This window comes from Passer domesticus, unplaced genomic scaffold (assembly GCF_036417665.1).
Source record: "Passer domesticus isolate bPasDom1 unplaced genomic scaffold, bPasDom1.hap1 HAP1_SCAFFOLD_235, whole genome shotgun sequence".
Lineage (NCBI taxonomy): Eukaryota > Metazoa > Chordata > Aves > Passeriformes > Passeridae > Passer > Passer domesticus.
In genome coordinates this window covers 1-13,723 of record NW_026990014.1, presented here as the reverse complement: position 1 = coordinate 13,723, position 13,723 = coordinate 1, and the positions used below count along the sequence as shown (strand labels likewise).

At 63.6% G+C, this 13,723-nt stretch overlaps 1 protein-coding gene across 1 annotated transcript; it reads left to right on the top strand.

The window, feature by feature from the left end:
- Positions 1 to 456: 456 nt before the first annotated feature.
- On the top strand, positions 457 to 13,719 carry SF3B2 (splicing factor 3b subunit 2). The gene is given in 17 exon segments (XM_064406440.1): positions 457 to 662; positions 1,389 to 1,435; positions 2,101 to 2,164; positions 2,957 to 3,036; positions 3,039 to 3,155; positions 4,329 to 4,388; positions 5,136 to 5,255; positions 5,346 to 5,429; positions 5,971 to 6,076; positions 6,898 to 6,980; positions 8,218 to 8,424; positions 9,244 to 9,381; positions 10,027 to 10,107; positions 11,412 to 11,639; positions 12,534 to 12,578; positions 12,580 to 12,684; positions 13,420 to 13,719. Coding segments are annotated over 17 exon segments (2,010 nt in total). The 5' UTR covers positions 457 to 517.
- The last annotated feature ends 4 nt before the right edge of the window (positions 13,720 to 13,723 follow it).

Sequence of the window (13,723 nt, the reverse complement as noted above, 5' to 3'; positions counted from 1 at the left end):
GCGTGGTTAACAGGTGCCGAAGTGGGCGTGGCCTGAAGGAAGCCGCGCTCGTGGGAAATGAATGGCCGCGTTTGGGGGCGGGGCCAGGAAAGAGGGCGGGACTTTCGCCTGCATAATGAGTGCGGGTATGCAAATGAGGAGCTGGATCAGGAAGGGGCTCATGCAAATGAGCTGAAATTCCGGTGTGATGTAAATGAGCGCTGATTTGGGGCGGTGCCATGCAAATGAGCGTGAATACGTGCAGAACACGTGGGCGGAGCTATGCAAACGAGGACCTGCGGTTTGGCGGGAAGCGGTGTGGGCGGGGCCATGCTAATGAGCGGGTCTAGCGGATCCTGTGACGTCACTCCAACAGCGCTCACGTCACCACCCCCTCCGCCGCCGTGACGTCACCACACTCCCCATTACCTCCAATACCTGCGCAAGCCCCGCCCCGTTCACCTCGTGACGTCAGCGCGCGCGCGCGGCGCCGCGCTCTCTGATTGGCTGCGCCGCGCTCGGTGGCGGCCGGGCCAAGATGGCGGCGGAGCGCGCGGACGCGGCGGCGGCGGGGGGCGGGGAGCCCCTCAGGGACCCCCGAGCCCCCGAGCGCTCCCCGTACGCGGGATGGGCCCACCCCGAGCTCCAGGCCACGCTCGCCGGCATCGGAGCCCCCGCGCAGGGTGCGGGGAGCGGGGGGGATCCGTGAGGGGAATGGGGGGAGAACCGGGGGGGAGCGGGGATGGAACCGTGAGGGGAATTGGGATGGATCCGTGAGGGGATTTGGGATGGATCCGTGAGGGATTTGGGATGGATCCGTGAGGGGATTTGGGATGGAGCCGTGAGGGGAACGAGGGGCAGATTTGAGGAATGAGTGGAAAACTGGGGGGGCTCGGGGTCGCCTGAGGGGACTTGGGGGAGATCTGAGAGGTAGGAGAGAAAATTTGGGTTTTTTTTGGGGGTCACTTGAAGGGAGATCTGAGGAGAAGTGTGAAAATTTGGAGGTTTTGGGGTCACCTGCGGCATAGGGTGGAAATTTGGGGGTTTCTCGGGGCTTTTGGCATCGTTTGAGGGGAGATCTGAGGGGAAAGGGGGAAATTTGGGGGTTTTGGGGTCACCTGGGGGAGTTTGGGGGAGATCTGAGGGGTAGGAGGCGAAATTTCACAGTTTTTGGGGTTGTCTGAGGGCAAGAGGGGGCATTTGGGGATTTTGGGGTCACCTGAGGGGATTTGGGGGATTTTTGGCGTCCCCTGGGGAGATTTGTGAGTCCTGAGGGGAGTTTTGGGGTTCCCTGGGGGGGAATTTTTGGGGTGCTGAGGGGTTTTGAGAGTCCTTGGGGGTGCAGAGGAATTTGGGGGGGGGTTCTGGGGCAGAATTTGGGGGTCCCTGACCCCCCTTTTTCCCCCCAGGGACCCGTGAGGAGCTGCTGGAGCGGCTCCAGGCCTACACGCTGCAGGTGAGACCCCCAAAATGGGGGACCCCAAATTCTGCCCCGTCCTTGAGTCCCTTTGAGGAGGAGGAGGAATTCATTTGGGTGGGGTTAATGCTATTTTGTGGGGGGATTATTGTGATTTTGAGGAATTAAATGTGATTTTTGGGGAGATTAATGGGAATTTTAGAGATTTAATGTGATATTGGAGGAGTTTAATGGGGTTTTGGGGGATTTAATGGGATTTTCAGGGCGTGAATGGGATTTTGGGGGATGGAATGTGATTTTGGGGGCAGTTTAATGGGATTTTGTGGGATTTAATGGTATTTTTGGGGGATTCAGTGGGATTTGGGGGTGGTAATGTGGTTTGGGGGGAGATTAATGTGATTTTGGGAGGGCTTAATGGAATTTTGGGATGGTTTAATGGAATTTTGGGATGGTTTAATGGAATCTTGGGATGGTTTAATGGGATTTTGGGGGGATTTAGTGGGATTTGGGGGCGTTAATGGGATTTTTGGGGTGTTTGATTTGATTTTTGGGGGGTTTAATGTGACTTTAGGGGGGGTTCATTCCACTTTTTGGGGGGGTGGGAGGGCTCCTGCTGCCCCCACCCTCCCTGGGGGGGGGTCCCCATGTCCCCTCGGAGCAGGGGGGGCTCACAGGGACCCCCTCCCCAATTTGTGCCCCCCCAGACTGGGATCGTGCTGAGCCGCCCCGCCCTGCGCCCCGAGGAGGGGGACAAGGCCCCGCCCCCCCCAGGTGGGATTTTGGGGGGTCTGGGGGGGCTTTGGGGGGGGATTGGGGCACTCCAGGGACCCCCAATTGGGGGGACATCCCTGGGTCATTTTGGGGGGGTTTAGGGTGTTTTAAAGCCCCAAATTTTGGGGTGGGGGGCGTCAATGACACCCTGATTTGGGGTGGGGGGGGATTAAAACCTTCCAGAACTCAAATCTGGGGTGTTTGGGATGTCAGATTTTGGGGTGGGGGTGTCAATGACACCCTGATTTGGGGTGGGGGGGGATTAAAACCTTCCAGAACCCAAATCTGGGGTGTTTGGGGTGTTAAATTTTGGGGTGGGATCATCAATGACATCATTATTTGGGGTGGGGGGGACTAAAACCTTCCAGAACCCAAATGTGGGGTGTTTAGAATGTTAAATTTTGGGGGTGGGGGCATCAATGATGTCCTGATTTGGGGTGGGGGGGATTAAAACCTTCCGGAACCCAAATCTGGAGTGTTTAAAGTGTTAAATTTTGGGGTGGGGGCGTCAATGACACCCTGATTTGGGGTGGGGGAATAAACCTTCCAGAACCCAAATCTGGAGTGTTTAAAGTGTTAAATTTTGGGGTGGGGGCATCAATGACACCCTGATTTGGGGTTGGGGGGGGTTAAAATTCGTCAGCCCCCCCACATTTGGGGTGGGCAGAGCATTAAATTTTGGGGTGGGGGCTCAGGAGTTTCCAACCCCTCCCAGCCCTGAACCCTGGGGGATGGAATTTTGGGGTGGGGGCGTCCCGGGCGGCCCCCCCTGACCCCTCCTGCCCCCCCAGCTGCCCCCAGCGCTGCCCCTGCAGCACCCCCTGGTGCCCCCCCCTCCCCCGCCGGGGCTGGGGCTGGGCTTCGGGCTGGGGGGGCCCGTGGGGGGGGGTCCCGGTGCCGCCCCCCCCCCGCGGGGCTCTCCGAGGAGGAGCGGCTGACGCTGGCCCAGCAGCAGGCGGCCCTGCTGCTGCAGGAGGAGCGGGCACAGGTACGGGGGGCATTCGGGGTGGGGGGCACCCCTGGGAGTCAGGGGTGTGGGGGGGTTAAAGCGGCCCTGCTGCTGCAGGAGGAGCGGGCACAGGTACGGGGGGCACCTCTGGGGTGGGGGGCACCCCTGGGGGGTGTGGGGGACTCAGGGGTGTGGGGTTTGGGGGGGGTTTTGGGGGATTTGGGGGGTTAAAGCGGCCCTGCTGCTGCAGGAGGAGCGGGCACAGGTACGGGGGCATTTGTGGGGTGGGGGGCACCCCTGGGAGTCAGGGGTGTGGGGTTTGGGGGGGTTAAAGCGGCCCTGCTGCTGCAGGAGGAGCAGGCACAGGTACGGGGGAGTTTTGTGGGGTGGGGGGCACGGGGGGGGAGTCAGGGGTGTGAGGTTTGGGGGTGTTTTGGGGGGTTAAAGCGGCCCTGCTGCTGCAGGAGGAGCGGGCACAGGTATGGGGGCACCCCTGGGGTGGGGGGCACCCCTGGGGAGCGTGGGGGACTCAGGGGTGTGGGGTTTGGGGGGGTTTTGGGGGGATTTGGGGGGTTAAAGCGGCCCTGCTGCTGCAGGAGGAGCGGGCACAGGTACGGGGGCATTTGTGGGGTGGGGGGCACCCCTGGGAGTCAGGGGTGTGGGGTTTGGGGGGGTTAAAGCGGCCCTGCTGCTGCAGGAGGAGCAGGCACAGGTACGGGGGAGTTTTGTGGGGTGGGGGGCACGGGGGGAGTCAGGGGTGTGGGGTTTGGGGGTGTTTTGGGGGGTTAAAGCGGCCCTGCTGCTGCAGGAGGAGCGGGCACAGGTATGGGGGCATTCGGGGTGGGGGGCACCCCTGGGAGGGTGGGGGCACCCTTGGGGAGTGGGGGGCACAGGGGGAGTCGGGGGTGTGGGATTTAGGGGTGTTTTGGGGGGGGTTTGGGGGGTTAAAGCAGTCATGTTGCTGCAGGAGGAGCACGCTCAGGTCCCGGGGGGCATTTTGGGGTGGGGGGCTCAGGGTTGTGGGATTTGGGGGTGTTTAGAGGGGCCCAGGGCCATGTTGGAGGGGATGGGGTCACCTTGAGGGGGACTGAGCTGAGGAGCTGAGCTGAGGGGTGGTTTTGGGGTGGGATTTGGGGGATTGAGGGGTGGGTGACCCCTTTTGTGGGCACCCTTGGGTGCTGGGGGGTCCTGACTGTGCTCCCCCCCCACCAGGGCCAGCACCCGTTTGGGGACAAGGCCAAGGAGCAGGAGCTGCTGGAGCAGCAGAAACGGGTGAGGGGGCACCCTGGGGTTTGGGGGGGGCACCCCTGGGTATGGGGGGCACCCATGGGTTTGGGGGGCACACCTGGGTTTGGGGGACACCGCTGGGTTTGGGGGGGCACCCATGGGTTTGGGGGGGCACCCCAGGCTTTGGGGGGGCACCCCTGGGTTTGGGGGGCACCCCTGGGTTTGGGGGACACCCCGGGGTTTGGGGGGCACCCCTGGGTTTGGGGGGCACCCCTGGGTTTGGGGGGGCACCCATGGGTTTGGGGGGCACCCCTGGGTTTGGGGGGGCACCCATGGGTTTGGGGGGGCACCCATGGGTTTGGGGGGCACCCCTGGGTTTGGGGGGGCACCCATGGGTTTGGGGGGCACCCCTGGGTTTGGGGGGCACCCCTGGGTTTGGGGGGGCACCCCTGGGTTTGGGAGGGCACCCATGGGTTTGGGGGGCACCCCAGGGTTTGGGGGGGGCACCTGGGTTTGGGGGGCACACCTGGGATGGGGGGCACCCCTGAGGTTTGAGGGGCACCCCTGGGTTTGGGGGCACCCCGGGGTTTAGGGGGGCACCCCTGGGTTTGGGGGGCACCCTTGGGTTTGGGGGGCACTCGGGTTTGAGGGGTGCCCTGGGGTTTGGGGGGCACCCCGGGGTTTGGGGGGCACTCGGGTTTGGGGGGTACCCTGGGGTTTGGGGGGCACCCAGGGCGGGGGGGGGCCCGTGCCCAGGCCCCCCCTGACCCCCGTGCCCCCCGTGCCCCCCAGGCCGCGGTGCTGCTGGAGCAGGAGCGGCAGCAGGAGATGGCCAAGCTGACCCCCCCCCGCCCCCCGCGCCCCCCCCCGAGGGGGCTCCCATGGCTGCCAGGACCCCCCTGGCCCCCCGAGGTGAGGGGGCACCCTGGGGTGGGTGGGAGGGGGACGCTTTTGTCCCCTGTCCCTCCCCAGCTGATGTCACCTTTGTGTGCCCCCCCCCAGGCAGCCCCATGGGAGCCCCCCTGGCCATGGGAGCCCCCCGGCCCCGCGGGCCCCCCCCCGCCCCCCGGCGACGACAGCAGAGAGGTGGGGCTGGGGGCTCGGGGGGCTGGGGGCTCTACTGGGGGGCTGGGGAGGGTCTTTGTGGGGGTCTGAGCTTGGGGGTTCTGCGTCTGGCATCCTTTTATTGTGGGGAGGGGTCTCTGTGGGTTTGGGGTCTCTTTTGGGGGCTCTGTGGGGTGGGGGCTCTCTGGGGGTCTCTGAGTCTGGGGTTTCTGGGTCTGGGGTCCCTTTATTGGGGGGAGGGGTCTCTCTGTGGGTTTGGGGTCTCTGTTGGGGAGGGTCTGTGGGTCTGGGGTCTCTGAGTTTGGGGGTTTTATGTCTGGAGTCCTTTTATTGTGGGGAGGGGTCTCTGTGGGTCTGGGGTCTCTTTGGGGGCAGCCCTGGGAGTCTTCCTAATTTTGGGGTCTCCCTGATTTCTGGGGGGGGTCTCTGTGATTTCTGAGCACTCCTAGGTGTCTCCCTGATTTGGGGTGGGGTCCTGGGGGTCTCCCTGATTTGGGGGGGGTCTCCTTCATTTGAGGAGGGTCCCGGGGGTCCCGCTGACCCCCCCTTTGTGCCCCCCCAGACCGAGGACTCCGGGGTGGGCCCCAAGATCCCGCAGGCGCTGGAGAAGATCCTGCAGCTCAAGGAGAGCCGCCAGGAGGAGCTGGTGACAGTGCCGGGGGTCTCGGGTGAGCCCTGCCCCCCCCAATGCCACCCCCGGTGTCCCCTGCCCCCCCCAGTGCCACCCCCGGTGTCCCCTGCCCCCCCAGTGCCACCCCGTCTGTCCCCTGCCACCCCAGTGCCCCCCCAGTGCCACCCCCCGGTGTCCCCTGCCCCCCCAGTGCCACCCCGTGTGTCCCCTGCCCCCCCAGTGCCACCCCCCGTGTCCCCTGCCCCCCCAGTGCCACCCCCCGGTGTCCCCTGCCACCCCAGAGCCACCCCCGGTGTCCCCTGCCCCCCCCAGTGCCACCCCCTGTGTCCCCTGCCCCCCCCTGTGCCACCCCAGTGCCACCCCCCGTGTCCCCTGCCACCCCCCGGTGTCCCCTGCCCCCCCAGTGCCACCCCCGGTGTCCCCTGCCCCCCCTGTGCCACCCCCCCAGTGTCCCCCGGTCCCCTCTGGGTGCCCCCCGTCACAGGAAACGCCTTTAAAGCATCAAAATCTGCCCAAAAAATGGGAATTTCCATCTGAGAAATGGAAAGTTACACACAAAAAATCGAGTTTGTCACCTGTGGGTGCAGCCAAGGACACCTCAGGGTGGTGTCACCCCCCCAGTGTGCCCCCCGGTACCCACTGGGTGCCACCCACCCTCCAAAAACTTCCACAAAATTTTGCTAAAAAACAGGATGGGTGCTCTGAGGGATGAGGGTGACACCAAAGGTGGAGGTGACACCCAGAGGTGGAGGTGACACCCAGAGGTGGGAGGTGACACCCAAAGTGGGGGTGACACCCAGGGGTGGGGGTGACACCCAGGGGTGGGGGTGACACCCCTGACCCCCCGTGTCCCCCCAGCCGAGGACGAGATGGAGACGGAGCTGCGAGCGTCGGCGTCGGCCTCCGAGGCTGAGGAGGACACGGGGACATCCAAGAAGGAGGTGACGCAGGGGACAATGGGGCACAGGCCACCCCCACCCAAACTGGCACCTCCCCAGGGTCCCCAAATTTCCCGGGGGAGGGGTCACGGATGGGGTTTATTTGGGAGGGGGCTTGGGTGGCTCTGGGGTCACCTGTGTCACTGGGGTGTCACCATTGTCCCCTCCCTCGGTGGTCTTGGGGGGTTTGCTCTGGGGTCACCCCAGTGTCCCTTTTTGTCCCCTCACTGAGGGGTTTTGTCCCCTCTCGGTGCTGCCCCAATGTCCCTATTTTGTCCCCTCCAAGTGCAGGGGGCGTGGCTCACTGTGGGGTCACCTGTGTCACCCTTGTGTCACCTTGGTCCCTTTTTCTGCCATCCCATTGGGGGTCCCCCCTTGTCCCCCTAAGGGACCTGTCCCACTTCGCTGTCCCCTCACTGTCCCTTTTTGTCCCATTCTGTCCCCCCATTTAGAGGGACTTGTCCCATTTTGTCCCTTTTTGTCCCCCCAGTTAGAGGCACCTGTCCCACCTCACTGTCCCCTCCTGTCCCCCCAGTTAGAGAGATCTGTCCCACTTCGCTGTCCCCTCACTGTCACTTTTTGTCCCATTCTGTCCCCCCATTTAGAGGGACCTGTCCCACCTTGCTGTCCCCTCACTGTCCCCTTTTGTCACCCCAGTTAGAGGAGCTTGTCCCACTGTGCTGTCCCCTCCCTGTCCACTTTTTGTCCCCTTTTGTCCCCCCCATTTAGAGGAGCTTGTCCCACCTCGCTGTCCCTTCACTGTCCCCTTTTGTCACCCCCATTTAGAGGGACCTGTCTTTTTTTGTCTCCGTTTGTCCCCCCCAGTTAGAGGCACCTGTCCCACCTCACTGTCCCCTCACTGTCCCTTTTGTCCCCCCCAGTTAGAGGCACCTGTCCCACCTCGCTGTCCCCTCACTGTCCCCTCCTGTCCCCCCAGTTAGAGGCACCTGTTTTATTGTGCTGTCCCCTCACTGTCCCCTCCTGTCCCCCCCAGTTAGAGGCACCTGTCCCACCTCGCTGTCCCCTCACTGTCCCTTTTGTCCCCCCCAGTTAGAGGCACCTGTCCCACCTCGCTGTCCCCTCACTGTCCCTTTTGTCCCCCCCCATTTAGAGGAACCTGTTTTATTGTGCTGTCCCCTCACTGTCCCTTTTGTCCCCTCCTGTCCCCCCAGTTAGAGGCACCTGTCCCACCTTGCTGTCCCCTCACTGTCCCTTTTGTCCCCTCCTGTCCCCCTCCCAGCGGAACCGGAAGCGCCGGAACCGCAAGAAGAAGAAGCGGGGGAGGGGCGGGGCCCGGGAGGGGGCCCCAACCCCGACCCCCCCCCGGGGGGACCCCGAGCCCCCCCCCGGGGACGCCCCCGAGGTGGAGATCGAGTACGTGAGCGAGGAGCCCGAGATCTACGACCCCAACTTCGTCTTCTTCAAGAGGATCTTCGAGGCCTTCAAGGTGACACTGGGGGGCGGTGGCACCTTTGGGTGCCAGGGTCACCCCTGGGTGGTCAGGGGTCACTCCTGGGTGCCAGGGTCACCCCTGGGTGCTGAGGGGTCATTGCTGGGTGCCAGGGTCACTCCGGTGTCACCCCTGGGTGCTGCTGACCCGTGTCCCCTGTTCTCTCTCCCTGTCCGTGTCCCTGACTGGTTTCCCCTGTCCCTGTCCCCTGTGTGTCCCTGTCCCTTGTGTGTCCCTGACCCGTGTCCCTGTCCCCTGGGTGTCCCTGTCCCCTGTCCCTGTCCCCTGTGTGTCCCTGTCCCCTGGGTGTCCCTGTCCCCTGGGTGTCCCTGACCCCTGTCTCTGTCCCCTGGGTGTCCCTGACCCGTGTCCCTGTCCCCTGTGTGTCCCTGACCCGTGTCCCTGTCCCCTGTCCCCTGTGTGTCCCTGTCCCCTGTCCCTGTCCCCTGTGTGTCCCTGACCTGTGTCCCTGTCCCCTGTGTGTCCCTGACCCCTGTCCCTGACCCCTGTGTGTCCCTGTCCCCTGTGTGTCCCTGACCCGTGTCCCTGTCCCTGTCCCCTGTGTGTCCCTGTCCCCTGTGTGTCCCTGTCCCCTGTGTGTCCCTGACCCGTGTCCCTGTCCCTGACCCGTGTCCTTGTCCCCTGTGTGTCCCTGATCCCTGTGTGTCCCTGACCCCTGTGTGTCCCTGTCCCCTGTCCCCTGTGTGTCCCTGACCCGTGTCCCTGTCCCTGTCCCCTGTGTGTCCCTGACCCCTGGGTGTCCCTGTCCCTGACCCGTGTCCCTGTCCCTGTCCCGTGTCCCTGTCCCCGTCGCAGCTGACGGACGAGGTGAAGAAGGACAAGGAGAAGGAGCCGGAGCGGGCGGAGCGAGCCGAGAGCGCCGGAGTGCCGCGGAAAAAGGGACCCGAGGATGGCACCAGGGGCAGCGACGGGGACAGCTCCGAGGACGAGCAGGTGACACGGGGACAGGGGGACACTGGGGACACGGGGACAGCTCCGAGGACGAGCAGGTGACACGGGGACACTGGGGACACGGGGACAGCTCCGAGGACGAGCAGGTGACACGGGGACAGGGGGACATTGGGGACAGCTCCGAGGACGAGCAGGTGACACGGGGACAGGGGGACACTGGGGACATGGGGACAGCTCCGAGGACGAGCAGGTGACACGGGGACAGGGGGACATTGGGGGCATGGGGACAGCTCCGAGGACGAGCAGGTGACACGGGGACAGGGGGACATTGGGGACATTGGGGACAGCTCTGAGGACGAGCAGGTGGCACTGGGGACACGAGAGACACAGGAGTACAGCAGCAGTGATAGGATGAGCAGGTGGCACTGGGGACATTAAGGGGACAGTGGGGTGACGTTGAGGGTGGCAGGAGGTGGCACCTGGAGCTGGTACCGAGTTGGGGACAGCACGGGGGTGTTTGGGGACACTGGGGGTGGTGACAGCAGGGACTGGGAAGGAGGGGACAGTCCCTGAGGTGGGACAGAGGGGGACAGGGAGGGCTCAGGGATGGGGACAGCGGGCGGTGCCATCGGGTGCCACCCGGGGCGTCCCTCCCGTGTCACTTGCGCTGTCCCTGCGTGTCCCCAGGAGAAGAAGCAGGAGGTCCCCAAGCTGTCCAAGAAGAAGCTGCGGCGCATGAACAGGTTCACGGTGGCCGAGCTGAAGCAGGTGACACTTGGGGACACGGCCCTGTCCCCCTCCCCCGTGGGTGTGGGTGGCACTCGGAGCTGGGGACAGCCCTGAGGTGACACCTCCTGTCCCCTGGGAGCCCCGGTGGGGACAGCGGAGCCACCCTGGGCTGTGCAGTGTGCCCCTTGTCACCTCCCTGGGACACTGGTGTCACACTCAGCTCCCAGTTGCCCACCCAGGGGTCACCTTGGGCCCTCAATCTTCTTGTCACCCCACCAGTGTCACCCTGGTGTCCTGTGTCCCCACCCAGGGTCACTTTGGGGTCCCCAGCACCATTCTGGGGTTCTGCCCCTGTCACTGTCTTTTGTCCCTTGCTGTCCCCAGCTGGTAGCACACCTTGGCTTGGTGGAGATGGACAGTGTGACCACCCAGGGTCACTTTGCGTCCCACTGTGTCACCCTGGGGCTCTCCCTGCTAACTCCCTTGATGTCCCTTTGCTGTCCCCGCTGTCCCCGCAGCTGGTGGCCCGCCCAGACGTGGTGGAGATGCACGATGTGACCACCCAGGGTCACTTTGTGTCACCCTGGGGCTCTCCCTGCTAACTGCCCTGATGTCCCTTTGCTGTCCCCCGCTGTCCCCACAGCTGGTGGCCTGCCTTGACATGGTGGAGATGCACGATGTCATGACCCAGAGGTCACTTTGTGTCACCCTGGAGCTCTCCCTGCTAACTCCCCTGCTGTCCCCTGATGTCCCTTTGGTGTCCCCGCTGTCCCCACAGCTGGTGGCCCACCTTGACATGGTGGAGATGCCCGATGTGACCACCCAGAGGTCACTTGGGGTCCCACAGTGCCACCCTGGTGCTCTCCCTGCTAACTCCCCTGCTGTCCTCTGATGTCCCTTTGCTGTCCCCACAGTTGGTGGCCCACCCAGATGTGGTGGAGATGCCCGATGTGACCACCCAGAGGTCACTCTGTGTCACCCTGGGGCTCTCCCTGCTAACTCCCCTGCTGTCCCCTGATGTCCCCTGATGTCCCTTTGCTGTCCCCACAGCTGGTGGCCCGCCCGGACGTGGTGGAGATGCACGATGTGACCACCCAGAGGTCACTTTGTGTCCCACTGTGTCACCTTGCGGCTCTTCCCCCTTAACTCTTCTGCCATCCCCTGCTGTCCCCTGATGCCCCTTTGCTGTCCCCGCTGTCCCCCGCAGCTGGTGGCCCGCCCGGACGTGGTGGAGATGCCCGATGTGACCACCCAGAGGTCACTCTGTGTCACCCTGGGGCTCTCCCTGCTTAACTCCCCTGCTGTCCCCTGATGTCCCCTTGGTGTCCCTGCTGTCCCCACAGCTGGTGGCCCGCCCGGACGTGGTGGAGATGCACGATGTGACGGCGCAGGACCCCAAGCTGCTGGTGCACCTGAAGGCCACGCGGAACTCGGTGCCGGTGCCGCGGCACTGGTGCTTCAAGAGGAAATACCTGCAGGGCAAGAGGGGCATCGAGAAGCCGCCCTTCGAGCTGCCCGAGTTCATCAAGCGCACCGGCATCCAGGAGATGCGCGAGGCCCTGCAGGAGAAGGTGGGGACACCACGGGGACACCACGGGGACAGCTTGGGGACACCTCGGGGACATGTCAGGGACACCTCGGGGAATGCCTGAGGGGCAGCTGTGAGGATGGGATGGGGTTTGGGGAGGGGTTGGTGCTCACAGGCATCCAGGAGATGCGCGAGGCCCTGCAGGAGAAGGTGGGGACACCACGGGGACACCACGGGGACAGCTTGGGGACACCTCGGGGACATGTCAGGGACACCTCGGGGAATGCCTGAGGGGCAGCTGTGAGGATGGGATGGGGTTTGGGGAGGGGTTGGTGCTCACAGGCATCCAGGAGATGCGCCAGGCCCTGCAGGAGAAGGTGGGGACACCACGGGGACACCTCGGGGAGTCTGGGGACACCTCAGGGACAGCTTGGGGGCAGCTCCAGGAATGCCTGAGGGGCAGCTGTGAGCATGGGGTGGGGTTTGGGGAGGGGTCTCGGGGGTTTGGGGAGGTTCTGGAGGTTCACAGGGATCCAGGAGATGCGCGAGGCCCTGCAGGAGAAGGTGGGGACAGCTTGGGGACACCTCGGGGACAGCCTGGGAACATGTCAGGGACACCTCGGGGAGTGCCTGAGGGGCAGCTGTGGGGCATCAAGGGGGATGGGAGGATTTTGGAGATTTGGGGACGTCCTGGTTGGATTTGGGGACACCCTGGTTGGATTTTGGAGGTTTGGGGACATCCTGGTTGGATTTGGGGACATCCTGGTTGGATTTTGGAGGTTTGGGGACACCCCGGTTGGATTCTGTGACCTTGTGGCCATGGTGGTCACACCTCTGTCCCTTGGTGGCTGCCATCACTTCCCCCGAGGCTCCCAGGGCCACCCCGTGTCCCCACGGCCCCGGGCGTGTCCCCACTGTCCCCTGCGCTGTCCCCCAGGAGGAGCAGAAGACGATGAAGTCCAAGATGAGGGAGAAGGTGCGGCCCCAAGATGGGCAAGATCGACATCGACTACCAGAAGCTGCACGACGCCTTCTTCAAGTGGCAGACCAAGCCCAAGCTGACCATCCACGGGGACCTCTACTACGAGGTGGGGACACCTGGGGGACATTTGGGGACATCCTGGTTGGAGTTCTGGGGTTTGGGGACACCTGGGGGACATTTGGGTACACCTGGGGGACATTTGGGGACATCCTGGTTGGACATTTTGGGGATTTGGAGATGTCCTGATTGGGTTTTGGAGAGTCTGGGAACATCCTGGTTGGATTTTTGGAGGTTTGGGGACACCTGGTTGGGTTTTGGGGACATCCTGGTTGGAGTTCTGGGGTTTGGGGACACCTGGGGGGACGTTTGGGGACCTCTTGGTTGGAGTTTGGGGATTTGGAGATGTCCTGGTTGATTTTGGGGACATCCTGGTTGGGTTTTGACACTTTGGGGTCATCCTGGTTGGAGTTTTGGGGGTTTGGGGACATCCTGGTTGGGTTTTGGGGACATCCTGGTTGGAGTTTTGGGGTTTGGGGACACCTGGGGGGATGTCTGGGGCTTTGGGGCTCTCCTGGGGGACATTTGGGGACATCCTGGTTGGAGTTTTGGGGATTTGGAGACGTCCTGGTTGGATTTTGGAGGTTTGAGGACATCCTGGGGAATATTTGGGGTCGTTGTGGTTGGATTTTGGGTGGTTTGGGGACGTCCTGGTTGAACATTTTGGGGTTTGGGGACATTTTGGGGTTTGGGGACATGCTGGGGGTGGCATTGGTGGCTTTGGGGACATCCCTGTGGGACGTTTGGGGCTTTCGTGACATCCTCGGTGTCCCCGTGTCCCCAGGGGAAGGAGTTTGAGACGCGGCTCAAGGAGAAGAAGCCGGGAGATCTCTCGGACGAGCTGCGGATCGCGCTGGGCATGCCCGTGGGGCCGGTGAGGGAACCCCAAAACCACCCCAAAATCATCCCAAAACCATCCCAAATCCCTGGGCATGCCCGTGGGGCCGGTGAGGGAGCCCAAAACCACCCTAAAACCAACCCAAAATCACCCCAAAACCATCCCAAATTCACACCAAACCCCAAATCCCTGGGCATGCCCGTGGGGCCGGTGAGGGAACCCAAAACCACCCCAAAACCACCCTAAATCC